General features: G+C 42.0%; 1 protein-coding gene across 3 annotated transcripts in view; it reads right to left on the bottom strand.

Moving 5' to 3' along the window:
- Positions 1 to 27,258, bottom strand: part of srgap1a (SLIT-ROBO Rho GTPase activating protein 1a) — an 87,976-nt gene that overhangs the window by 7,366 nt on the left and 53,352 nt on the right. For 2 of the 3 annotated variants that reach the window (XM_079682010.1, XM_079682008.1), the window contains exons 5-19: positions 26,939 to 27,118; positions 26,085 to 26,213; positions 24,325 to 24,546; positions 23,702 to 23,803; positions 18,820 to 19,017; positions 18,242 to 18,326; positions 16,710 to 16,737; positions 15,182 to 15,287; positions 12,975 to 13,035; positions 12,116 to 12,193; positions 11,849 to 11,983; positions 9,926 to 10,031; positions 9,501 to 9,725; positions 6,497 to 6,576; positions 2,000 to 2,180 (exon numbers count right to left, since the gene is read on the bottom strand). In XM_079682010.1, coding sequence (XP_079538136.1) covers positions 2,000 to 2,180; positions 6,497 to 6,576; positions 9,501 to 9,725; positions 9,926 to 10,031; positions 11,849 to 11,983; positions 12,116 to 12,193; positions 12,975 to 13,035; positions 15,182 to 15,287; positions 16,710 to 16,737; positions 18,242 to 18,326; positions 18,820 to 19,017; positions 23,702 to 23,803; positions 24,325 to 24,546; positions 26,085 to 26,213; positions 26,939 to 27,118 — 1,916 coding nt within the window. Of the gene's footprint in view, positions 1 to 1,999; positions 2,181 to 6,496; positions 6,577 to 9,500; positions 9,726 to 9,925; positions 10,032 to 11,848; positions 11,984 to 12,115; positions 12,194 to 12,974; positions 13,036 to 14,517; positions 14,552 to 15,181; positions 15,288 to 16,709; positions 16,738 to 18,241; positions 18,327 to 18,819; positions 19,018 to 23,701; positions 23,804 to 24,324; positions 24,547 to 26,084; positions 26,214 to 26,938; positions 27,119 to 27,258 lie in introns of all 3 variants that reach the window. The other variant, XM_079682009.1, reaches the window with a different exon arrangement.

The raw sequence follows: 27,258 nt of genomic DNA, 5'->3' as shown, positions 1-27,258 counted from the left end.
ATGTTTGATTCAGTGTGAGAAAAAGTTTTTAGAGAGTACTTGTCCATGGACAAGTGAGTTTGGCAATTTACTTGTCCGAATACATTTTTCACTTGTCCAGAATGGACACAAATTGGGGCCACTGGAATCTTCTTCTTCTCCATCGTATTTTACATTTTCCCACGGTTTTACGACACCGCTAACGTAAGTGAGCGGTGAGATTTTACTGCATCACACATAGGGTTGGGTATCGTTTGGATTTGAACGATTCCGGTTCTGCTTTTCGATTCCAGTCATTTTCGGTTCTCGATTCCGGTTCTTTGAGAGGGTAAAAATAAGTCCCATGAAAAACTGGGAAAAAAATATATTTATGAAAACATTAAGTCAAATCTGTATTCCTATTTCCAAATCACTTCATACTGTTTAATCTATTACGGTTATTGAATAGAATTATATGAAAATAATCTCTGCATTGTTTATTTAGTTTTAAGTGGTGCAGTTTGAGAATGTACAATTGGCCCAGTCTCCTCTGATGTTACACTGCAACCTGCCTGTGAGACAGAGTCCAACCACACATGTTCAACGCATAGGCCTTATAATAATAATAATAATAATAATAATATATTATATTTATAGCCTAAGGCCTAGCGCTTTTCTACAACTCAAAGACGCTTGCACGCTTACACATGTCCTGCAATACACATGTCCTGCAATACACATGCTGCAGCTGCCCAGCTGCTCACTGTTTGTAAAAGTAAATAAATAGTATTTTCATTTCAATAATGTACTTTCTATACCCTGCTTCATAAACAATACTGACATCCCTGTGCTCCTCCGAGTCTGGGGGTCCGGGGATGTGAGGAAAGTTCTAGGACACAGGGAGGCTGCTACACTTCATAAATGAAATGGCGGTCAATATTAACAACACAGGAGCTAAAACGCTTAATAACCTTCATTACGCGTTAAAGAAAGAACATAAGAAAGTTTGACAAAGATGAGGCTGTTAAACGGGCAGCAGATCCGCTGTGTGTAGAAAGAGAGAGAGAGAGAGACGCTGAGCCGCACCGTGCAGCGATCAGCTGATACGGAGCATAGAGAGAGAGAGCTGCGGTCCGCGGGGCTCGGCCTCCTGTCCTCACAACTCTTATCAATCCCGGGACCGGACAATTGTTATTTCTTGTTCCTACTCGGAACCGAGTTTTGCTTCCCAACTCTGCCACTGTGCTACACTTCCCGCCCCGCCCCCGTCTAACTGTACAGAAAGCGGCGAGATGCATTTCCTTAGGAATCGACAAGCAGAACCGAAACTAACATTTCTAAACGAACAATGGTGGACACGTACAATTTGCGAATGAGTTCTGCCTTTTGTAAACTGAATTTATTAATAATTTTTCAATAAATCAGGGCGAAAAACGTCACTTGTCCGCCGGACAAGTCAATTGAAAGATCTACTTGTCCGATATTGTAAATAACACGTCCCGGACGGTGGGACGTGTACTTTTTCGCACACGATTAAGATTTTAAAAATCTTAATCGTATGATTTATATCCTAATCTTACTTTCTTTCTCTTGGCAGCGTACAGCAGTAACAGGTGTAGCTTGTGTGTGAGGCCACAGTTTACAGTAGGGTATTGTTCATCAGGGTGGATGCTAACATTGTTAACGTGTATATTTCCTTCTGGTCTCATTCTTGGTGTGGACGGCCCTTAGAGTGTTGAGTCTGTGAGGCTTTACTGAAGCAAAGGTTTACTTTGAGCTAAATGCTAATATCAGCATGCTAACACGCTCAAAGTGACATGGTTAACATTACTCCTGCAAAAAATCTGCCATGTTAAGCACCGGAGCATGTGCAAGTTAGCGGAATATAATAGTTATAAAGAAAAAATACATTTGTATCTTGATGTTGGTGCTAGATGAAAAAAAGAACCAAAGATAGTACAGTGGCTTTCTCTCATGAGCTTGATGCTGATAGGATACATTGATTTTCACATCTTAAATGACGCTCGATGAAAACACTCACATGTCTTGGACCACGATGTACTGGTGTGGCACCAGGCCATCGATGCCGTTGTGCCGCCCCTCCCACCAGTCTTCTGACGCCCGCTGATACAGCAGCAGGGAGGCGCCCTTCTTGAAAGACAACTCTCGGGAAGAGCGCCCGACGTAGTCAAACTTGGCGATGGCTTCAATGGGCTCACCCTCTGCCAACGGAGAGAGGATTACACAGGTCAGGTATGTCAGACAGGGCAAACACATCAAGTAGAGTCGGCTATTATCGCATGTGCAGACATTTTTTATGATTGACACAGGTGGTGCTATCGTATGAGATCAAAAATGTTGACTTGTTGGCTTGACTGCAGGAGAGTCACGTCTAAAGCCGGCATGTTTGCGCATGACAAGCCAGTTGGATATATTAGTATTGGTCATTAGTAACCCTGCTCTACAACGGTAGGCCCTGAGGACCTTTAGTAGGATATTTATAGGAGCTTGTGAGAGGAGATTGAGGGGCATGTCAGTCACTGAATGGATCATTAGGCTGGGCTGACACCGACTCAATAACTGTACCGGTAGAGCCCTGGATCAGTGACATGGCAAATTAACAGGAAGAAAACTAGGCTAGAAGCTACAGAAGGAAGTATTATTATTGCTTGCTGTCATTTTCCGATGATTTCTTCATAACTCTTTTTTTTATCTGCATGTATATTTGGCTTTCTTATGCTTTATGTTTATATTCTCTTTTAAATGCAATTCCTTTGACTTTTCATTTGAATTTACGGCTTCTGTTTTTATCGTCTTTTCAATGGAATCTTAACGTCTGATGTATGTCTTTCCATTCCCTTTGAAGCAATCAGAATTTCCATTTGTGTGATAACTATACAAACAAAAGAGTATTGTCAGTGATGGATAGAGCAGATACAATTATTATTTATTGGCAGTAATTATTCTCTCCAAGTCCATAGTTTATGAAATCCCTTTATCAAAAAGGTACACGTCTCTGAGTCCAATATGCAAGCTCTACAGCAACACCGGTCTAAAAATAGCTTTTTATTTCTCCCTCACTCCTACCTCTGCCCTCCTCCCATCTCACTTTAAGTCAGAAGGACCCCCTGAACAGACCTCAGCCTCAACCAGCAGCCACTCTCTTTATACACCGGCTAAATGGATGAAGCTTGTATCGGCTGTGAAAAGCCATCATGGTATATCTTTCACAGGAACAGAGAGACCGTGAGAGAGAGGATATACAGGCGGAGGTTTCCTTATTCCTCCTGGTGTCAGATTCAACCTGATCTACTTCCATTATGTATTCATCTTCCAATCTCTCACTTGCCACCTTCTTAGCTTCATTTGGTTGAAAGGATTGACAGGGTGGATGTGACGTGAATTCAATAAAATGTGACAAGCAGGAATTTACTGTCAGAATTAATTTGGCTTCACTGCAGCGGACGAGGCTGTTAATAAAGTGACGGGGCCCTTTTTGGTGCAGGGGATTTCTCTTCCTTGGTTTTTTCTCCATGTCTTTCCCTAACTTCAACCAATCTCACACACACACACACACACACACACACACACACACACACACACACACACACACACACACACACACACACACACACACACACACACACACACACACACACACACACACACACACACACACACACACACACACACACACACACACACACACACACACACACACACACACACACACACACACACACACACACACACACACACACACACACACACACACACACACACACACACACACACACACACACACCGGTGACGTGGCTGCTGCTGAACACTGACGACTATAAACTGAAATGTTGGTGGATTTTCTCTTTCATGTTGTTCTATAATAACTGAGAATCCCTTTAGATACAACATCCAAGTTACACACAAAGAGACACACACTACGACTGTGTGAGCTGGAGGCCTGTGGTTTAAGAGATACAAACTGTCAGATGTCTTACACAAGCCAGTGGAGCAGAGTCAGGGTGAATGTTGCTCTACTTTTTCCTACATAGATATAGGGGAGCAGAAGCTTTAAGAGATGTTTAAACTCAATACAGGAGAGGGTATAAAACCATTTCTCTTCCTTTTTCTCCTATCCTCCATTTTCCCTGAAGACACATATTCATCCATGGTGTTTGCAGCTACAAAGAGAACAGGAGCCTTCATGCTGGACATGAAGAGATGAAATGGCTTTAGATGTTCCTCTTTATGGTGAAAAAAGATGACCTTTCCTCTACAATGAAGAACACTGACCTTTCACAATAACTGCACGCCTGCCTGGAGCACTTGACAACAAGGACGTCATGCTACACTCCTGCAAAGTGATAACTAATCAATGTCCTGGGTAATTCACCTCTGACCTTGTTGCAGATTTACCAGCAGATAGAACATCAATGTATTGATGCTGTGCGTGAATTGCCACTCTGAAACTGGCAGTTCATCTCCAGGGCGTGACAGCAGCGGTCCATGAGACCGTCATGTGGGACAACCCCGAGCAGAAATATGCTGAGGCACAATGACAGCATGCTGATGTTGAGCGGGTATAATGTTCATCCATACATAGTTTAGCAGGTTAGCATGCTTACATTTGACAGTAATCGCGGTTAGGTGCAGCTGAGGTTGATGGAAGGTCATCATTTTCTTTAGGTATTATTTGTATTGAAATGTAAGTATTGACAAGATTATGTCGCTATGTGAAATGAAAAGAATAACCAACGTTGTTACAGTCAATCTAAAGAGGGACATGAATCTAGGCCAAATAACTAGAAGTAAAAATATTGACCTCATGGTAGCGCTCGAAGTAAAAGTCAAGCGACCACATAATCAAGTAGGTACCAAACCTTTGGGACCATGAATGTCCGTAGAAACTTTCATTGCAAATTAAAAGGTGTGTAATGGGATTAAATGAGGGTCGAAAACTGGCCCTACGTTTTATAATGCAACTGACCTCACACAATCTTTATCATGTGCAAAATATCACACAAAAACTTTGACCATATGGTGGCCCTTAAGGAACAAATTAGAACATGATTAAAGTCTATAGGTTTAATCCTCTGGGAACCATACATGTCTGTACAGTCGTTCATTTTGCCAGAGAGGGATACTTTAATGCCTCTGCCTTTCCGTCTTGTGTCCACTTACTTTAAGGGCAAAGAGGGCAAACACATTTTGAGCCTTGAGAAGAGACTATTTCTGTGTCAAGTGCTGGTAAGCAAACAGGAAAAGTGGTTTCCTTGTGTGTCTGAATCCAAATGAGGTCATGGGGATTTAAAAATAACTGACGACAATAACTTGACCACAGTTCAAGACTCCGCAGGGAGGGATTCAGCGAGGACATCCTCCCCGTCCGCTCAGAAGCTTTTGGAACAAAACCATGGTAGCAAGGGATTTCTGGAAAACAGCTATCAACAGTAGTTGATAGCTGCCATCTGTGTTTTGCAGTGGGAATCTTTAGAAGTTTCCTCTAATCAGATGTCCCTTTTTATAAAGGACATCCAGTTGAGGACTTTCATTTGGAAGCAGTGATGAACAGCTGATGTAGTGAGATCAGATCAACCAGATTTTCATACTACGTCAATGGAGCCTAATGACGTGTGGTGACAGGGAGCCCCTAAAAATCATCTCAGGGTGTCAAAGGAGACAGGATTTGGGCACTTGTTACCATGGAAACAGGTCTAGGGGAAGTCTGCTTCTAAGATATGGAGCTTGGGCTCTCTTGTCATAGCTGCAGCTTTATTGCGTTTTTCTGCTTTTGCACAGCAGTGAATGATCCCGGTTGATATTTTGGTTTCAACCGACTCACTCATTATTTGATTCAGATCGAACTATTTCTAATTATTTCAATCAAACGAATGGAAAACATGTAAGATTACATAAATGCACAGTATCCCACCATGTCTAAGTCTTCTGTGAGTTTGTTTTTTCATCATATTTCTCTTGGACATGGAAATGTAGTTAAATGTAGAGAAAACACAGACGTTTATAATTTGGAACGTTATTTTAAACCTGGAACTTTTGAAACACACTCCATACGTTTTCTATTATTTTACGGAAACCAAGGTAGTTGACCATTTTAACCCAAGAATGTGACCCTAAGAAAACAAAGCTTCTCTCCCAAAAGGGGTCCAGTTAGTGTTGACCACCCTGGATTTGAATAGGGGGATGTGGAAGTGTCCCGAGGCCTCGAGGGAGAAGCAGAATCATTAGAATATGAATGGCTGTCCATCACTGAGCCCAGTTCCCTGGCCCTTCAAGGATACAGCATTTAACAGACTGAAAGGCAGGATTAGCTGCTGGATTCAACCCTCCCAAGACCAAGGACAGGGAGAGTTTATACAGATTTAAGTATTTCATTCTATGATTGAGTGAGTGCTCAAGCGTGATAATGAACTTTAATTCATGTGATGTTCATAAATGATACCGATCACAATACGGATGGAAAACAATGGTGCAAAATGATGACATCATTGAAGTAGTTGTGTTGTTGTTTGTTACTCACCGTCCTCGCTGGTGTGTGTTTCTGTCCCTCCCTCATTTTCCACTTCCTCCAGGGCTCCGTGCTCACTGTAGGGGCTTTCACTGTGGGGGGGACAACATGCAAAGTGTCAGAGTCACAGCCAAGGCGATGCAGGGATTAAGGGAAAGTTGCAAAACAGACACAGATCCTGAAGGTTGTTGGAAGACACCATATCTAATTAACTTGTATTTCATTTCAGTGAAGATGACAGGGTAAGACAATTATTAAGACCAACAGGAAGAGGCAAAGGACCTCTGTCTGTGGTTGGGCCTCTTTTTTCAAAATGGTGCGTCTCCTCCCATGCTAACATGTCACCAGTCACCTCCTCTTCTACAAGAAAGGGAGGCAGCCAAGACAACAAATCTCCCCAGGGCATCATGTGTGTTGCGGGGGGAACATGGAGGTGCTTTAGACGGGTGATTAGCTCTAGCTAAATCAGTCAGCCTGTGGTAAAATGGGGCATAACAACTGGGGGGGGAAATTGATACAGAAATAAGTGAAAAGCACTGCCAGTGCTTACAGATTTAGCGTTGGGAAAGTGACTCAGGTTTGACTCAGCTCTGTTTGACCCCAGAATGTGCTGCAATTCCAAAAGTCATAATTTCCCAGCCAGATCGTTTTAGCCCGTCTTACCTACAAAATAGTCCATGACCTAAAGTTAGCACTGAAACATGCTTGACCATGTCATGTTCCTTAACCACAGGCACATAATTGGTGAGTGTAATTACTCAAATTAGCTCCGCTGACATACTACTGACACAGCTGCTGCTTTGTAAGCCGATGCATACCTGCTTGATGTGTGAGCACCTAATGAAGGAGGTTTGGCTGCGTGCCTTTGTTCCATTCACGGAAAGACATTTTTATAAGAAAATCACCAACCTCTGTCTGACTCTACATGTTGTTTAGGAAATCTATGCAGCTGCAGGAACTGATCTCGTCAGAATGCTTTCCACATTCTCTTTTAATCCTGGATAACCTACAACTTGACGTTCATACAGCGGTGACAACAGGCCCTAGTAGCAACAGTGTATGCTTTGTAGCTCAGACATCAAAAGTTGATTTGAACCATGGCTCCATAATACTGACTAGCTAGCTTTTTGCACATTTCTAAAACATTATAAAGCAACCAACACGATATCTATGGACCCTAGCCACATTTCAGCTTGCCGGTTATCCTTAACTTATGCCACAGAAAGCTAAGAAAGCTAAATTCAACACTCTTTGTCATTTTACATAAATTAGTATCATAGATCACACAGGGCTGCCAACATTTGAGTTCAGCTTGGAGTGAGATTTATTTTTTGGTGAACCGAAAAAACAAAACGCTCATGTGTGCAGTGTTACAAATGTATTGGACATGTACAAACTAGGGTTTCCCATTAATGTACAGGGCGCTACAGTGGAATACTCACATACACAGTGTACCCGCGACTCTTAAAATGAAGGCCCGATAATCAACTCACAGCATATAAAATGCCATATAGGTGTAAGCAGAGGTAAAGTGCTATTTTATAAGTGGGAGGGGCGAGGGTGCTCTGGGAAGAATTTTTTTTTTAAATATTGAAGTTAAATGCATCAACCTGGTGCACTTTGAGAGCAAAAAGAATATATGGATACATCTCTCAACACCCATATGAAACAGAACTGTGAACAGATTTTCTTTATGAATAGCCTATTTTACAAATCACTCACCTTTTAAACTGTATTCTTGCTTTACTGTCATATTGTATTTCATGACTTGTTTTAGAAACAGCTTCTAACATCCATTAGCACAGCTAGCTAACCAGATGCTAACAACAACAATGCAAATAGTGAGTTTGGTAGAAATATACTGTATAATAGTAAAGTTATTTAAGATGATGCCATATTTATTGAAGATTTGACATTATAAATATTCCCCAAAATTATTCAAAAGCACATTCTTCCAAACTCCTTGCTGTAGTATGACACACAGGAGACTATTGATGTGTGTGGTGAGTTTGGTATCAATAAGCTGTATACTAGTGATTGAATATGATTGTATTCTCTTTTTTCGGAGTTGCACTTTGCAGACGGTCCCTGAGCACTCGTTTCTTCTCCGGCTGCGGATAGAGATCAATGTAATGTGTCCAGCTCGGAGGACGGCGCGTATTGGCTTTTTTTGATCAAAATGTGATTGTAGTTCGTTGTCAACCTTACCACGGTACTTAGGAGACGTCATTTGTGTCTGAATAACCTTTTGTTTATGAGTTATTGATCCGTGAAATCAGAATCTCCCAATATCGTTCCAACTTTACTGAACTAAGCCAGAAGACCGTCTCATTTCGTAGACCGCTCGGTTTGCTGTTCCTTCACTTTATTTTTATATTTATACATTTATTTTGGACGAAAACTTAGCGTGAGGAAAGGCATGTGTGGCGTGAGTGCGTGAGATATGGGTTAATTGCGTGACTCAAACGCTCAATGCGTGAGTGTTGGTAGCCCTGGATCACATTAGCTGGTAAAGTAATTTGGAAAGCTAACTTACTAGTGGTTCCACTCAGATGCTACTTTGCTCGTGATAACATTAGCGAGCAAGCAAGCTAAGGTTAGCCAGGTAGCTGCAACTTAGCTATACCGCATTAGCTATACCGCACCTGGCATTTGCTGCCTTGTTAGGATAAAGTAAGGTAGAAAACTGTTAGCAAGCCAATTCACCAGCCAGACCAGCACATGGTGATGAATTAGCTTCCGTCTCCAACTTAATACAGTATTATGCTAAGTTAGCTACACACTGTTTAAACTTCTCATCTTTAGAATATCCGTATCAAAACCGTCACAGGCCTACATAGAAGTAAGTCCACAGGCTCTTATAGGCAACGGAAAAAGTTGGGGAGGGTCTCAGTTGAAATATTAAAGTCAAGTCAGTCAAAAACAAATGTGGAACACAAAGCAATTAAAACATGTTTAACGTTTCCTAGAGTGCCTTTAATCAATAGCAACACCAGCTAAATGCATCATTGCTCACCAATAGTCTCCTCCAGCCATACACTTCTCATAGATGGGCCCCTCCAGTTCTTTGGCATCAGGAAAGATGTTCTCATTGTGGATGATGATGGTCTTGACAATCTCGTTGACGTGGGCCTGGCAGGAGACCTGGTCCTGGGTTTCTGGTGTGGGCATAAGCGTGGGGCCGAAACATATTGCCAGGTTGTACGGGTCCATCATGTTCTCATCACTGTACTGGGACACGCTGAAGAGGGGAGGGTAGGAAAGGATAGATGGGGACAAGGAGACCAAGTTAAGGCAGATTGAGAGGAAACAGCACTGGGGAAAGTATTTCAGATAGAATCATGACCGACAGCTGTGAATGCTTTTTAAAATGACATTTCATAAAGAGGAAGCACTTCTGAAGTAAAGGATGGTTTTACTGATAAGTATCCATAAACCTACTGGTTGAGGAAGGCGAAGAGGTAGCGCATGACGATGAGGACTGATCTGGGAATGGTCAGGAGGATCTTACGGATGAACAGCGCCCTCTCGTACAGGCTCTCTATTCCTATAGAAGCAACAAAAGAGAAGTCAGTAATGTCAGTACAGTTATATAAGTAGAAATATTAGCAAATTAACAAAGCCCTCTTTTTCCATCCATTTGCCTCAGCTACAATTCAAATGCACCACATCATCTACTTGAAGATGTTCATTTTTTACCATGCAATATATGAGCATATAAACAAAACTGAATATTGAAGCTGAGCCTTTTACTTATCAGAATAAATGTATGTCTCTGGATGACCAACAAGGACTTATAATTGAAGTGCAATGTAAAATGTGTATGTGTGCATGTGTGTGTAAAGGCCACAGGAAATGTATCAACTCTCTGATGACCTTGATCTCAGCCTGTGTTTCACTGCTGACACCAAAAGGAAGAGGAAGAGGAAAAGAAGGAGGAAGTCAGCTTTTCTGTTTGCACCTGACGACAGGGAGGCCCAGTTTTTATTCCTGCTCTAGAGGAATACAGTATCTCTTTTAAAATCATTTCGTCAAGTTCTCTGTTATTCACTAACCCTACCAACAAAGAAGTGCATTTTTCTAAAACATAATTATTGTACTAGGAACACAATTGTAACTTTAAAAACAAAAACAAAGCATTTTCAATCCTTTCCCTTTATCAACAGCATTGACTGTGAACCTTTATGTCTTTCATTACCATCTCATTTGTTCCGCTGTGGCGCTTGAAGCAGCCTATTTCATTTGGCTGGGCTGGGGCTCTGCTGGGTGCTAAAAATAGCGCTGTCACCCTCCAGCCACTTTGTGCCATCTGGGATTTGAGCTTCTGGGCTACTTGTGATGTATTTCATTTTTAATGAATACCTAACTAGGATTCTGCAAGGCTCCTGAGCACTTCAGAAGATCCTATTCAGAGACCTACTCCAGTGTACACTTATACATCAACCTGGAAACACACACGCGAGAACACCCACGTGAAACATCCCTGCTGCTAATTCCCAAAGGAAAAATATTAGTAGCTGCAGTAAGCTGCTGGGTTGGGAGAAAAAACAGTCAACTGAGAGCAGTTAAAAGGAAAAACGTTCTTGTAGCTGGTCGGAGCTTCTTCGCATGGAATAAGCAGATCATTTTTAATATGAAGCTTGCCGGGCGTTCTGCCCACACTGCAATCACTGGCATGTTGAGCTGGGGAATGTAAACAGGGAATCCCCATCACTCACGCTGTGTAAAAATACACCCAGGAAACACTTTGCACACTTGCAAGTACACTAAAGCCTGCATGAAGAAAAAAGCACACACTCACATGGTCTACACAAAGCTGCACCAGGCCTTGCAGCACACGCTTTGCCCATGTGACTCGATGCATGTTCAATTGTTCTTTAACAGAGCCTAAATCCCCCCCTAATGTCTTAAAAGATGAGAAAAGGCCACACAAAGAGCTGACTTGTCTTTGAACTGACTCACAGCAGAATGACTGGGACTATTCTTCTGATGACCTCAGTATACAGTAGATTCAGCTCTGGATTCAAACGCCGCTCAGTGCTGCAGACATTTAACATTCCACTGCGATCTGGAAGCATGGCCAGCTTTATGCCACTTACGATGGATCATTTCCTTCTCAGTACTCGACCAAATATCATAGAGTTGTAATAAAACAAAGTGCCAAGGAGAAGGAGAAGTCAGAGCCATTCTGCTGACCAAATACTGCAGTCAGTGGGAATTATGCAAATTTGAAAGACAGATTCCATCTAAGTGAGATTAATTAACCACAGTATAATAACAGTTGTTATGATAAGATCATTACAAAGAGATGCACTCAGAAAATAAACGGCATGTCTGATACAAAGCAAAAGTGTTTTTTCTTACTGATGCAAGACAGCAGATCATTGAACCTCTCTTTGGGGAAAAGAGGGTTCTCCAGACCACGGAAGTAAAGTTTGAGAACGCCGGCCACCGAGTTGATGTCATGATTGTTATCATCGTCCGCCAGGGGGTCATTTCCTAAGACACAGACAAATGATATCCTAAATGATTGAGAATGCACAGGACTGAGGTGTGAAATATGTCTAAATTACAATTAGCCCACTGGCTTAATATGTTCCATAGATTGTGTAATGATTTGTTATAACGTACCTCTTTCAAACGAGTTCTTGATGTCATTGACTTCGAGATGGGATCCAGATACGCGAAATATTCCTTGATGTTGAAGGCCTGAAAGGAAATAAACAAGGGCAGACGGTAAGGAAGACAGAGTGTACACGACAGATACTCAATGCGATCATAAGTCTACTTACAGAAAGAAAGAGACCCTCACTCAGCAAATAAAGCTTACTTTAGTTGGACCTAAAAAGCACATCCTCCCTGTTAAGCCCCCTCACTTTTCTAATTAAAGATAATTAATGAGTCAGGGAGGCTGCAATCAAGCTTTACTCAAGTGTCTTCCAGCTGGGATTAGGACTTAATAAGGGGAAGGGTCAAGGGTGAGGAGGAAGCATGATTAGTCGGCCGTTTTGTCACTTTTAAATTGGTACGTCATTGCTTGTTCCCTATATAAGATGCAGTGCCTGTAAACCATGAAATCTCACTTCTGTCACATATTTAATGCTAAAAGAGTCTACATTTTTCTTGTGTATCTTTTTTTCCAATTTGGTTTGAAAATCAAATAGTTTTGCATCACTTGTGCCAGGCTCAGCTGTCTGTCTGTTTGTCTCATGGTAGGTTTGAGAAACTGGGTGTAAAAAGGCAGCGCCGCTGTAAACAGGATGGAATCTGCATTTTCCCATGACTGAACACAGTGGAGCCCCAACATGAAAAACTATGTACACACCCAAACAATTAATGGCTGGGATTCACTTGAAGTCCCCTTTAACCAAAGTCAGACAGATTTGGAGATGAAGACGCTGGTTTATGAGAAGAATCCATAAATACTGTCATCAAGTTATGGTTGCATATCTGTCGTGACAAACGTGTTTATACACAACATCCAACTCACCATACAAATTTATGCAGCGAATACAGCTTTCAACCACGCGGGGGATAGCTTGTCCAGAGTCCTATGTAGGCAAAGTGAACAAAAACACCTAAATGTCAGATCATGTATAATGTGCTGTTTGTATAGCATGTACAACAGCTAGAGCCCGACAGATACAACCGGCGTTTCAGATGTTATCGAGATCAATCAGAGAAAATATAAATAAATCAAATACAATCAGATAGATTTATCAATGTAAATATATTTAAAAAAAAGAGTTCTACATGTACTTCTTTTAAATAAACATGAAAACTAAATATAAGATAATGCTTAACGTTAATCAGTAAATATACAGATAACATCAATTTGCTGAAATATCTGTCGGGCTCGGAAAGAAACTGGTTAATGTGAATTTAAAAACATGCACACCCAGAGTAAGTGAAGGCGGTATTTATATAAAAAGGGAGGGTCACCATTTTGTGATCTTACTGAGACAGATTGAGTTGACATTTCCAGCTATTTCTTCATGCCCAGTCTCCCATAATAACTCACTGAGCATAAAAAGATCAGAATATATAAAAAAAAACCACTTCTAATCCGCAGCAAACTTGTTTTCAACTGGCCTCTAGTGTTGCTAAATATACTATGTGTTTTGTTATTCTAGCAATCAAGTGCACACTGTGTTTAAATTGAGGAGAGCTTATCTAAAGAGCCACACACTCAGTATGGAGCTCGGGGCAGGAGTGGTGAGATGAGAAGAGCAGCGTGGTCCGCTTCAGGGAAAACACTCTCCTCTTGCTGCTCAGACGCTGACTGTTCTGCTGTGATGCCAGCTGATCCCACGGCTCCGTGCTGGACAGGGACTCAGTACATGCTTTTAATGACACAGTGGATCTGTTTACAGTCCTCAGGGGCAAACGCACGGCCCGACACAGCGACCATGCCAAAATCAAAACTATCTATTGTCAGAGTGGGCAGAGAGTCTGGTGCAGCAGGATTATGTAATACTATCTCTTTGGGTATGCGAGACTGGGGATGACTGCTTTATATCACATCGATTTCATATCGATTTTGCAATGGGATTTGGTTCATGCTGGGAAACACAATTTAAACTAAGATCAGCAAAATCAGTTTAGAGGAAAAGGTCAAAATCAAACATGTATCTATTTCCCGCTTGCTTCAAGAGCCAATTACTGCCCTCTCTCCATTATAACAAAACTAAAACACATTTGAAAAACTCAAAAGTAATGACTCTTTTTAGAAATCATGCCCCCGTTACTCAAGGACATCCACAGACCTTGTTGTGAGCAGTTTTAACTGATATCACAAACAATCTAGATCTAAAAAACACTACAAGTAAGAGGAAATTATACATTTTTGATTGTGGTGTCCCGTTAAGGATAAAAGCCTCAATTCAGTCTGTCTCAGTCTTCCCACAGATGGCAGGTTATGTATACAAGATATAGACAAACACAGTAAGATATACAAATGGTGTTAGAGCAGGACAGATGAAGAAAATGAGCGAAGGAAAGCAGCATGGGCTCCCCAAGGTGCTTCAAGGTACCTGATGTCGAGCGTGTGAGTTCCTTCGTCCGCGGCTATAGAGAATTGTCGCAGAGAAACAGAAAGAGAGAGAAAAGCAAGACCCAGATTAGGACCACAGCAGCTGCCCACCAAAGCTTTTGCTAAGAGCGCACCCTCATTCCCCTCTGTGCATCACACCCATAAGAAAACAATGAGAAGTGGACAGGCAGGACCGGACGCGGCCACCTATGAGAGGCAGAGAAGAGGCCCGAGGAGGGAGGCAGGGCACCTTATCAGTCTGCCATCTGCTCCCTGACTGCCAGTCACCCTGCTGTTCCCACTGGCCTCTGCTCTGCCTCTGGAGGAATTCATATCTCTGGCAGAGCAGCGCAGTGATGCCAGGTCAGCAGCGAGTCAGGGGAGCTGACTGAGACAAACATTTATCCCTCAGACGGCCATTCCTCTCCTCCTGCAGCCCTCCAAATCTATCAGAGCCAACCTCACAGGTCTGACACCAGAGCTCACTGACCCTGCCATGAAGAAGGTTTCCAGAATCTAGAATTATTTGTTTTTGTTGGTAAAAGATTAATGTAAGCTCAAATGCTTTTGGGGAACCCACCAAAATGGCCAGTGAGCCAGAGCAAGACAGAAAATAGATAGGAGGAGGAGGAACAACGTCGGGCAGGCAGGTTGGTAATCAGTACCTTGATAAATGACTCCAAATTGCCATTAAATAACCTAACATTAAAAACAGAGCGGGGTCTAGCCCGCCGGGTGCCGGTGTGGGTTCTGAACTGCCCATTGGGATGTCTAGAATACAAAGAGTGTGTTAGAAAAAGTAAACAATGCAGTTTTTTGTAGAGTGGTTCATCTATCCTTCAATATCCAAAAATTGAAGTTGAGGCTTCAGACGTGAGGCAGGTGAAAAAGGTTATTTTTTAAGACCCCAGTGAAAGCCATGAATTTGCTTATTCTTTATAATCCTGTCACAGGCCAGTGAAATATCCGACCTGCTGGGAGCATCGTATGTGTCAGCATCCTCCTCATGGCAGGCCCTGCAGGGGATTTCCTCTGTGTGTGCCTGTGTGCCTGTGTGTGTGTGTGCCTGTGTGTGTGTGTGTGTGTGTGTGTGTGTGTGTGTGTCTGTGTGTGTGTGTGTCTGTGTGTGTGTGTGTGTGTGTGTGTGTGTGTGTGTGTGTGTGTGTGTGTGTGTGTGTGTGTGTGTGTGTGTGTGTGTGTGTCTTGGTTTGTGATTTCATTCTATTTGGCTTCTTGTGACCAGTCTGACCAAGATTCAAAAGTATGGGACTTTGGTCGCTTCTGCTGCTCAATCATAATGAATTATTCAGCTAGAAAAGCCTCAAGATATCTCAAATATATTATCATGAAAACAAAAGATAAACACTTTGCCTTATGAATACAACAGTAGTATAAGGCATACCACCGGATCACTTTTTACTCACATTTGTTTAGAACTAGTGGTGATTAACCCCACCCAAGAACATGGCTGCCTTTGTCAATTTGCCAAACATGTTCTCAATTAATTTTTCTATCTATAAAATGTTAGAAAATCATGAAAAATGTCTATCACAGAGCTCAAGGTGGCGTCTCTGAATGCTGTGTTTTATATGAAGGAACAAAGAGTTCCAACTGATGGATTTGACCTTGTTATTCTCTAAAGGCAAAATACAACCTCAATTTTGATTGAAAAAAAAGAAGCTACATAACTTAGTCATTAACACGTGAGTGACCCATAGAAAATAGCAAAGCAACCTAATTACAATAATAGAGTATATCCAATAAGTTATCTCCACTTTTGAACATAAATGATGGGTTTTCAAAGATGTGCTTTTTTTTTGGAACCCACTCTTTCTTAATTTAATGCAAATTATTTCCCTTATTTATTAGGCTAAACATTGTCTACTTTGTCACTTCCCACTCTTTTTACAGGTAGGGAAAGGAAAGTAAGGTCACCCTTTTACACATCAACAGGTTGGACTTTAAAACATTGAGGCCGGCACAGCTGCTCACTGCTCTCCAGGTTGTTTTTTCTAACTAGACTCCTCTGCTGTCATGGTCACAGAGGACTTCCCATGAGAATGTCCTGAGGCAACCTGTGCGCACCATGATGTGCTGCAACACGGCACAATATCTCTGTCACTGCTGAAAGAAAAAGTGCACTGGATGTGTGTTTTAAATACGCTGGTGTCCTGAAGCGTGTGTGTACTTTACCTTGTGGTCATGTAGTCGGCTCTGTGGCCTGCGGGTGAAGAGAGAGAAAAGAGAAGAGATGTGAGAGGAAGTTAGATGTGTGGACATGCCAGGACCTGTCTCTGAGGTCCCTGCGGTGCACTCTGCATACGGCCAGTGAAGCATTTGACGCCTGCCATCTGTCCGCAACCGCTGGCCTCTTGAATGGCACAAAAAAAACGCATACACACACCTACACACACACAAATACAACAGCTCATAGCTCGAGACACATTAGCTTCATTACAGTAAAAACATCCAGCAGGCACACAGTTTACAATCTACAAGTGTGGACTAGCAAAGATTAAGCAAAAAGAAAAATAGCTTCCAAATGGTTTTGAAGAACAGAAGAGGTTTTCGTTTGCGCGTCCATCTGTTCCTGTGAACAGGATCTGACCTGTCTGTGAGTCTGAGTGACTCATACTGTGCTACAGCTCATTAACAACAATATGATTAAGGAGTTTGTGAGAGAAGTAGGAGGCTTTTCTCCCCTTGTTAGCACAGCTTCATCACTCATTAGGTGGACAGTTTGACTGAGACCACCAGCACTGCAGGGTAGAACAATGACTTGACTGACTCTCTGAGTGGCAGATTAGCTGAAGCCCCGAGGAAATTCCACCAATGTAGACCGAGGAGAGACCGTTGGTAATGACTGCCACCCTCTAATGCACGATAGTCCATTAAGTTAGGAGCTAATCAATCACTAAGACGGATAATACAACTTTACAATCCCCCTCAGCTCTCGCTTGCCGGGCTCAAACACAGATTGCAATCCAGGAGTTTAGAGTAGTGAGAAAAGCGGGCAAACAATGGAACATTTGCCACATTAAAAGGCCAAAATTGCTTGACTAAGACTGCAGAAAATAAATAAAGACAACATTTAATAAAGAATTATTATTGATTGTGGCTATTTGGATATTGAAAAGGACTTCTACAGCATACACCCATTATATTGTATAAACCAACAGCTGGGAGATAACAAGGCGAAAGTCTGTCGCTGAATGTCGGGCACTCGGGGAGCGCCTTTCGTCTTAGTTTTTGCGGTGTGTTCCGCTTTTTCACCGATTCTTGTATGTTGAATTTATTAGGGACCATGTCGTTTAAAGAAACCAATCTGATTGCTGTTTAGCAAAAGCATGACTTAAGTCAAGAGTCAGAGATAAATTGTCCATCTTCATGTAATCTTTTCCTTCCGATAGCTGGATATTTTCACAAAAACATTGCCATCAGGAATGACGGGCGGGTGTAAAAATGGTTGGCAAACGAAGCTCCATTTAATGTTTGAATCATAACAACAACTTGTTGATGCAGAGCCCTATGTTTTCCTATTACACTCTGTTGAGGGACGACTACTGTTGCCATCTGGGATGAAGACAGTTTGAGCAGAATGTTTGTGTTCCCTTTCGTCTTTGTGATGTGTTCAAACTCAGCTTATAAGCAAAAGTTCCATGATGTGTGCTTGTTATGTCTGGGCCTTAAGAGAAGTGTATATCAGTAAAGGGTTTTGACTGTACCTTCACCAAGTGTCCTCTTCAGCAGGTCATGTTTGGCCTGCAGTTTGGAGATGAGATTACTGCCCTCCAGAAACTCCCGGAATTTCTGTGGAGAATTGAGAGTAATTACACAGCGGGCCCAGAGTGCTCCTCAGACAGCAATCTATGAAAAGAAAAGCTAAGGGCAAAGGACATGCTGTCCATCTTCAGACGGGAACACGATAGCACTTAGATTTCCTAGATGAACATATTTTGAGAAGCTACCCCTTTGCCAGCTAATCAAAGATAATAAGGGGCTTGGTGCATGAGCAAAGGACTTTTAAGGACAACGTGGAAAGATTAAGCTTTTTAAAGTAGCAGATAATAACTTTAGTTCATATTCTCTGATTCATTTGACAGACATTTGTAGCAGATATTAAACAGAGCACAATAATCTGGCATTTTCACAAATCTAAGTAAAGAAAGCTTACTAATACTTCAAAGAGAGTCTATAAGAGGGATGTATTTCTATTTTCATACAGAAATGAAAAGACACCTTTAACGTCCTTTGTATTTGTTTATTCGTATCCATCATCTTCTTCTCTTCTTCTTCCACTCACCATGAAGTAGAACTGCTCCGTCTCCTGCTGGTTGGCCCTCCTCTTGGCGATGCTGGGCTTACTGAGGTACGTCTCAGAAACGGTGGATTTGACCGACTCCGTGGACCGGCTGTGGTGGAAACACTCGGACACGTCGTAGTCTTCGATAGTCGTCATGTCCTGGATGGTGGTCAGGGTGGCCTCAGATGTCTTTTTGATCTGGAAACACACAAAGGATAAGGGGGAAAGATGAAGAAAAGTTGAAGAATTGCAAAAACACAGCCAGCTAAAAAGCTAGATGTGATCTCTTCACTATCACCATGTTACATCACAGCATATCTAGCGGTTTAAATCATCACTCTCCATAAAAACCTCTCTCTCTATCCCACGAAACTCTTAAAAAGATGCAGGTGTTTTCTGACAAAATGCCTAAAGTTCCCCAAAAATCCATCAACCCCTGAACATGACTCCCGGCCAAAGCAATCAGTTTGCTTGCACTCAGAGAGGGAGAGAGTATGCTAGAGACGAGACATTCAGTAACAGGCTTTTAAGATACATTTCCTAAACCGCCTCTAACCTGTCTGAAAAAGTGATTCTGCTGCAGCCCATTAACGTCAGGACTTTGCGGAGTGATCCCCCCTTCTTACTGCCAAGGATGTTTGGCCACCGCTACTGGCTGTGTCCAGTAAATGAGGATGTAAGATGAGGGATGATGTAAAAAAAAAATGGGAGGGCAAATAAGGATGTGACAGCTGTTGAAGAGACCGAAAGAGATGCAAATTAATTGTGCAGACTATTAATAAAGAGCTTGCAGTACAAAGACGTGATGATGACCTTTAGACTTCAACAATCATGTCTCAATATTTACAGAGCAAAAGTCCTGGTGTTGTTGTCAGTAATATTTTGAAAGAAAAGTGCCACTTCATAGCCATGCTAGCAGCTCTGTGAAGCTTCACTTAACATAGCACATAGCTTGACATTGAGACAATAGTTAACATTAGCTTGCTAACAAATCCGCAGTGACAGAGAAATGGCAACATGTTGATGTTTAGCAGGTATAATAGTTTAAATCCTTATGTTACCTTGCAAATGTTAATTAGCGCTCAAATATGAAAATTGAGGCTGATGGAATGTCCTCAGTTTTGCAGACAGTTAGTCAAAACCCCTTTAGTCTGTAAGAAATGACATGGCAACCCATCCAATAATTGGGATATTTTAGTCAGGGTGGATTAACTGACCCATATCTCCCTCAAGCCAAAGATTACATTTATGCAACAAAATCCATCCCAAATCCATCCCTCAATTAAATGACTATTGTCAACGTAAAAATGTCCAATTCCTAATTTAAATATTCCATGTGTAATGATACACATTTCCTTTAATAATTGTAATCGCACATCTGATTTATGACATTTTGAAAGACATTTAAATAAAAAATGTCTTAAAAAAAAGGGGTACGCCGAGGGCCGACACAAGGACCATTCTGCCTTTTCAATCAATAAAATAATATAAACATAGGGCTATGTAGGTTAAGGAGAAGTGCAAAATGTGGAGCATTGAAAAAGGAGGAGAGACAAAAAAAGATCAAATAAGACAAGGACGAAGGGTCTAGAGACTGTCAAGCCTGAGAGCATGAATCAGTGATGTGGAAAAGCTGCAGAAGGAAAGAGGCCCTGCTGATGCTGAAACATCCTCAACCAGCTCTGAGCTCAAAACATTTCTTTCCCTTCAACAGAGACACTCTGGGGTCATGAGAGCTGTGAGCATCGCAACTCAACTGTGTGTGCATCGCAGGTCAGCGTCGCCGACAGTGAGTCAGTGCTGGAAGCCCTCCTAATTACGCCTAATGGTCAGGAGGCCCCCTATTCAAAGGTAGTGACCCTGTGTCTGGGTTATTAAGTGAGTCTGACCTCAGTGCTAATGAAAGAACAGGCTGGATTCCTCAGGGTGCTGTTACACACACCGAGACAACGGAAGATTAGGTTGTTTTTCTTTTAAACAGTTTGACCTGTGACTCATTTTGCCTTCAAAAAGGAAGAAAAAAACACCTGAAAAGCAAGGCGGACTCTCTTTCAAGTGTAACACTGATAGATTACAGCGCCGACATACATGCTGGGGAACACAATGTGGATGTAGTTAAAAGTGTCATCCATCCCGTCTTGAAGCAAAAACACACGGCAGGTTTAAACACGACTAATGACAGCGTAGTGAAGGAAATGGGGGATTCTGCTGTCGTAAAACTTTGCTATAACAGAATTCTGTCTTGTGAGTGAAATGAAAAACCTGCTGCCTTTAAAAGACAGAGAAAACATTCAGAAATCTACACTGCGGTTTTTTTAACCCGCGGCAGGTGCCTAAAATAAGTAACTTATATGACATGCATGCAGTCATGAGTTACACGCTCGGAGTGTGTCGGGTCCCCTTCTCCCTACAGCTACATCCCGGGTGGCCCCGTGGAGGCGAGAGGCCCAGCTGTCAGCAGAAAGACAGGACCCAAGCATGCGAGAGAATCGCTCCCAGTGAAAAAGCTGTTGAGTTTATCCATTATTCAGCAGACGAATAGTTACCAGTGTTCACTGCGGGGCTCGATTACAACAGGGCTTTTAAAGAGACTCGCTGGGTATGCCCATTTGTCCCTGTAGCCGCACAACACACCTGGTGAAAAGTCCCCGGGATCAAATTAGGTTTGTTTATTTTCAATAAGGAACCATGACTCATGTGTTCCCTGCGTAGCTGCAAAGACGGCGCAGTAATACGGTGAGCTAAATATAATCCCAGACTTGTTTACAGTCGTCCTTCTCTGTACTGAAAACTATTTCTGCACTGTCAAAATCCAAAATAATTCCTTCAAAATCAGCAGCTCAAAAGGCAGACTGCTCTTCATAGATGTTAACAGAATATGTAGTTAGTGTGTAATCTGCTGATCGTCCCTCTATTAACACAGAAACACAAACACACAGGCTCTGATGTGCCTTCCTGAGATGTATCTGAGGAAAACAAACATTCACTGTGAAGGACATGGTATTAGATTGTCATAGTTTAGTGTGAAATGTCTTGAGATTACAAAAGAGAGGAACATCAGCCTGCGCTCTTTTTCACACGGAGGCAAATGAGATCTAAATGGCAAGATTATTAAATCTGAAAAGGAGATGAACCACGCTGACTGGCTGACTGGCTGACTGGCTGACGAGCTGAAATGAGCACCATCTTCAGAGAGCAGACTTTTTTAATGAAAGAAATTCAATTGTAATTTCTGCAGTGCGGCACCCAGCAGGGCTATGTTAACCCCAACCCTTTAGTAAGAGTGAGAGTTTTCTCTCCAAGCCGCACCCCCTTCCGTCACAGTGCACAGTCAATTATTCAGCAATGTTTTCTTTCACTTTTTCACGGGAGTAAAAGAGGTTTTAGAAAACAGCTTCACTTCTATTAAGAAATGCCCTGCAGCCTTTCCTGGCCGGATAACGACTTTTCTTCATTCTCTTTATTTGACAGTTGTGCTTCCAGGTAGGTTGTCAGAGAGCCTTGAAAGTTCATTTTTTTTCAAGGGTGCATCTGGCCCGCTGTGCACAGGAAGAGAGGCCATCTGCTGATGCTAACACAAGGCAATAGTGCCCTCCAATTCTGACCCACCAGGACATCCGCTACAGCGAGGCAGCCGACAAGGACATGAAGCAACCGGGGCGTGTCTTCGCACCCTCACACACAGAAACTCACAGGGTGCAGAGATACTGTACATACTGCGTCAGAGAGAAGGAGCAGGAGCCTGAGCAGCCTCGATACACAGCATCAAAACAACAATCCAAAGGAAGCTTAAAGAGGCTGCCACTAGGGTTATTTTCATTGGTTAATCATTAAGGGTAAAGAAAAGTTCACATATGTGATAGGTGTAGGGGGAAATGATAGTACCTCCTGAGTTGTATTTTTATTTTATGTCGAATGTATTTGGGAAATGTTGAAGTTTCTGAGAAAAAGGAAGTTAGCTGGACTAAGCTCTCTGTCATCATGGTAGACTAGGATAGGTCCTGAACTTAACACACCTATGTAGGTCAATAATCAATTTCGAAACTAATACATTGAGAGTGAAAACAAAAAAGAGTGATCACTTTTGCTTGATTATCAAAATGGTGACAACTTTCTTTTTCAGTTTAAGTCTCAGTCTATTGACCAATCTTCTATTGACTTTCTTCAGCTTTAATCCATTGCACATTCAAATGAAAAATCCCAAAATGTTTTTAAAAAAAAAGGCAGGATAAATGAAAGAAACATGCACCCATGGGGGGGACAACAACAGAGAGGGTAAATACGGATAGCTTTTATTGTAAAAGCGAACATAATTGGTGTAAATGTACTCCGTCAAACTGTTGCATTCACAGTATTTATTTTCTCATTTCTTGTATAAACAGAAATGTTGCGTTCTTCAAGCATCCTGCACACAGGTTCAAATGAAACTGCCTGACTAGAGATGCACCTTCAATGTCAAAACAGAGCAGCGCAAGACAGGTTTGTGCAAATAAAAGCGAGACAGTGAAATCTACCAGTGGGAGCAGAAAGGAGGCTTCACAGAGAGGTTTGATGGCTACCTGCAGGGCATGAGAGACAGGGAAAACACTGTGTGTGTCTGTGTATACCCAAAAAACATTAAGATTCTTCAGAGATCATCAGCAACTATTTTCTCTGTCTCACCTTGGACGACTTCTGGCTAAAGTTAACTTTGGTAGCTTTAAAGCTCTGCAGCTGTAAGCTTCTTAAAACCAACAAACGTCAAAATGGAGAAACGTACGCATCTCTAGCAGGAAACTACGCCGAGACAGGGGAGAAGAGTTTTGACATGTTGGACAGAAAAACCTCACGGATCAAAATACAAATATATGTGTAATGACTTTATTTATTTGCATTGCTTTACCTCTTCGTTCTCAATATTCAGAGTTGCCAAGCGGGACTGAAGCTGCTGGAACCTCAGGATGAGCTCTCCGTTCACCGGTGGCTGCACTGAGATCTGACACACCTGGGGAAAAAAGGAAACACATTGTCAGGAATTAGGATTTCAAGTGACAACCCTCTGAAATAAAAGACAAGCGACGTGTCCTCTGTTTGAAACAAGATGCAGGCAATCAAATTCTTCTTCAATTGCAAAGCAAACCACAGTGACGTCTCACAACTGAATGCAGACAACAACAGAGTGTAAACAGACATGATATCAGTTTCCGCAGTGCCAGCCAAACAGTAAAACTCCAAACACATGTTGAGCTTCATGACTGCAGGGGGAGAATTAACACATGATTTGTCATATTCTGTGCCCCATAAAAACCTGATCCAGCCGCTCAGACGCAGTAAAACGCTGCACTTAAGCCACTGAAATCAGACCTCATTAAGTCTGAGACCTTTTTATAATCAAATCCAAACCATGTTGCTGTGCAGCTCAAAAAGTGGATGATTTGGAAACAAAACTTTTGAAAAAATGTGTATAAATGCAGTCTTTCAGTTCAGTTTTTCATATCAGCTTCTATTCTTGACCAATCTATGTACCTCGTCTCCCATATGAGGCTGGAATTCAAATTTTGCCGGTGGGCAGAAGGCCGTAGGGTACATCTCCATGAACCTCTGTCGGTCACTCCGGGGGTCCAGACTGTCCACGGCGTTCTCTATGATGTCCAGACCCTCGTGCCGGGATGTCTCCAGGTTGTATTCGGCTGAGAGGTAGGTCCGCAGGGCCCGGTTCAGACTGGCGTGGTAACCCAAATCACAGCACTGGAGGAGAGGGGAGAACAGGGTCAACGTGATACTACAGGTCTCATAATAAACACACTAATACCATACAAGAGCTGCAGCAACCAACAATTCCTGTTTTCCTCTTAATACATTGTAAGAGAAGTGAAAATCACAACCTCATAAACCTTTCAAACGGCTTGTTTTGTCTTATCCACTGTCCAAAACCCAAAATATATATTAAATATCACATAGGAAAACATTAAGATTTCACAGGAATCCACAACTTGAGTACATTTAGTTTGAAAAACAACATAACTGAAGGCGGTCATACAAAACACTTTCTTAGAATTAAGTCTCAGACTGGAAGGCTAAACAGATTACAAATTAAATATACTTTTAAATAAGCCAACAGTCTCTTATAAACAGTCAGCAGTGTTGACTCTGTGTTACACAACTTTTCCTCAATATTATTAAAGGTTTCCTCCAGGAAAGTATGCTGATATTTAATAACTAAAACCTTGGCCAAGGTCTCTCCTAGGAAGACACACAAGCCTCAGGCAACCACAAAAACACACGCACATTTACACAAAGAAATGTAACACGGCTTGAGTGATAGGCAAATGCAAAACCTCCACAAGAAGGCATGTACACTATATTTTCGACGATAAAAAGTCCACTTCATCAATAAACAAATGTGTGTGAGCGTGCTCCTACAGCTCACGCAGATGGCATCCCACACACAGTAACACACACACACACCCCGGTGCGATGTGAAGGCTTTTGAGCAAAGCAGGCAGAGGGGTAATTTCAGCACACAGCATGCGGGCTGAAGAGAGGTTGCATTCCTCTTCTCTCGTCTTGGAAATTAAACCCAAAAACCCTGGCTAAAAACCTGGCCTCCACCCATTTCCTTAGAAAGGCCACAGGAAATAGCAAAGTAAGATTATTTCTCTAACAAAATAACAATAATAACACAGGTAAGCTATATACAAATAAGCCATGTATATTGGTACGGTAACAAAAAGGTCAAGATAGCATAAAAGAAAGCATAGGGAGACGCGATTCTCAAGTAAATGGAGTGATGACCCACAGCTGAAGATGACAAAAGAAAATGTCTGAAAGATGTGGAAATGTCAGAATATCAGGAAGACAGAGTAGAACTTAATATAATATGTGGGTTTTTCAATAATGACAGGAATAGAAGGAAGTGAGGAAAGAATATTTTTCATCACAAAAGTAATAAGCTGCTATAATTCAGCCCTGAACTGTAATTTCCATCCCACAGTCTGCTGTCCTGAGATCATTGTTATATCAGAACCGCCTGCTTAAGTCATCGGCCTCTCCTCTGATCAAGATTGAAATCTCTTCTAAGAGTCTGGGAAAGAAGACACCCTGAATAGCAACGGGTCTTCTGTATGAAGAGCATAAAGAAGCATCATAACATCTTCCTTATGTGGCTGCAAGGTGTTCTGTTTATGTGAGAAAGTCCTCAGCAAAATGTTCCCAGCATCAATGGAGACAAAAAAGACGAAGCTGCCTCGAACAGGGCTGACAGAGGCACGTGGTTTTATACTTACATCAATTAAGTCCGACAAGTCATGGATGTAGTATTTGAAGACGGAGGAGTTTGACGCTTCCAGAGTCAGCAGATATTCGTTGCGCGCTTTGATCGACTTCAGCTTGTTCTCGGAGTACTTGGCTTGACGCTGATGAGAGAATTAGAGGAAGAGAATGAGAAACAGACAAACAACAAAGCGAAGGAGAGAGGATGGATTTAATGAGTTGAGAATTGTCTTTCTGACAAAGTGCCTGTGCTTTCATGTATTCCTCTAAGAGCTGAGACCGGATTAACGGCAAAACAACAGCTTTATTAAACATTACAGTAGAAATATGTACAATTATGTTATAAATAGCACAAAAAAAGGAACGAGCACGGAAAGAGGCATAAACTAAAAACAGCCCGTGTCCTTCACTTCAACCTCTGCAGGAGCCATCTGTTTTTATCATACACTTCCTCTCTACCAGACAAATACAAGTCTGTTAGTTAGTCACCGTCTTCTGACCAATGACCCTGACTCACACTTCCAAACCGTCCATGTTTTTAACACTTCGCGAATGCATTCCAGGAAGAGCCACCCTTAAAAGGCCATTGTAATATTAGTCGCAGAGATGAAATAGAAAGCAGGGCTGTTCTGGGAAAACAAAGCCCGCTCTTTGGTCGCGAAAACGCTCTCAGTCTGTTTTGCTTTTCTCAGATCAGGTCTGAGTAAAAAAAAACATGCTGTGTCCCTGATGAGGCAAATGTCCTAATCAGATATTTTAGTTGTGTTTGAACTACTTCAATAAAACAGTGAATGCTGTTACTACTAATGGAGTTTAAAAGCAATTGTCACAAATGTGATTCGATCGCTAAGTGCTGTAATCGTTCTACCTTCTCTTTCATCTTCTCGATCTTCTTCACAGAGCTGCGCCTCTGGTATTTGTCCTCCATTCGGATGCTGAAGACGGGTTCTCCCCTGCCGATCTGCTTCTCCTCCTGCTTCTCGGCCTCCTTCAGCTTACTCTCGGCGCTGATGCTCTCTGTGTGGTACATGTGGTACGTCTTCATCACCTGGAGACAAACAAAAGTGTCAATAAGCTGCAAAACAGTTATTAAAGAGGCCCTATTATGCTTTTTGGTTTCCCCTTTTCCTGTAGTGTTATGTGCATGTCAATGGTCTGCAGAGGCTAAAATCCCAAAGTTTCCCTCAA

The sequence above is a fragment of the Notothenia rossii genome (genome assembly GCF_949606895.1).
Source record: "Notothenia rossii genome assembly, chromosome: 5".
NCBI lineage: Eukaryota > Metazoa > Chordata > Actinopteri > Perciformes > Nototheniidae > Notothenia > Notothenia rossii.
This window is presented reverse-complemented; position numbering and strand designations above follow the sequence as displayed.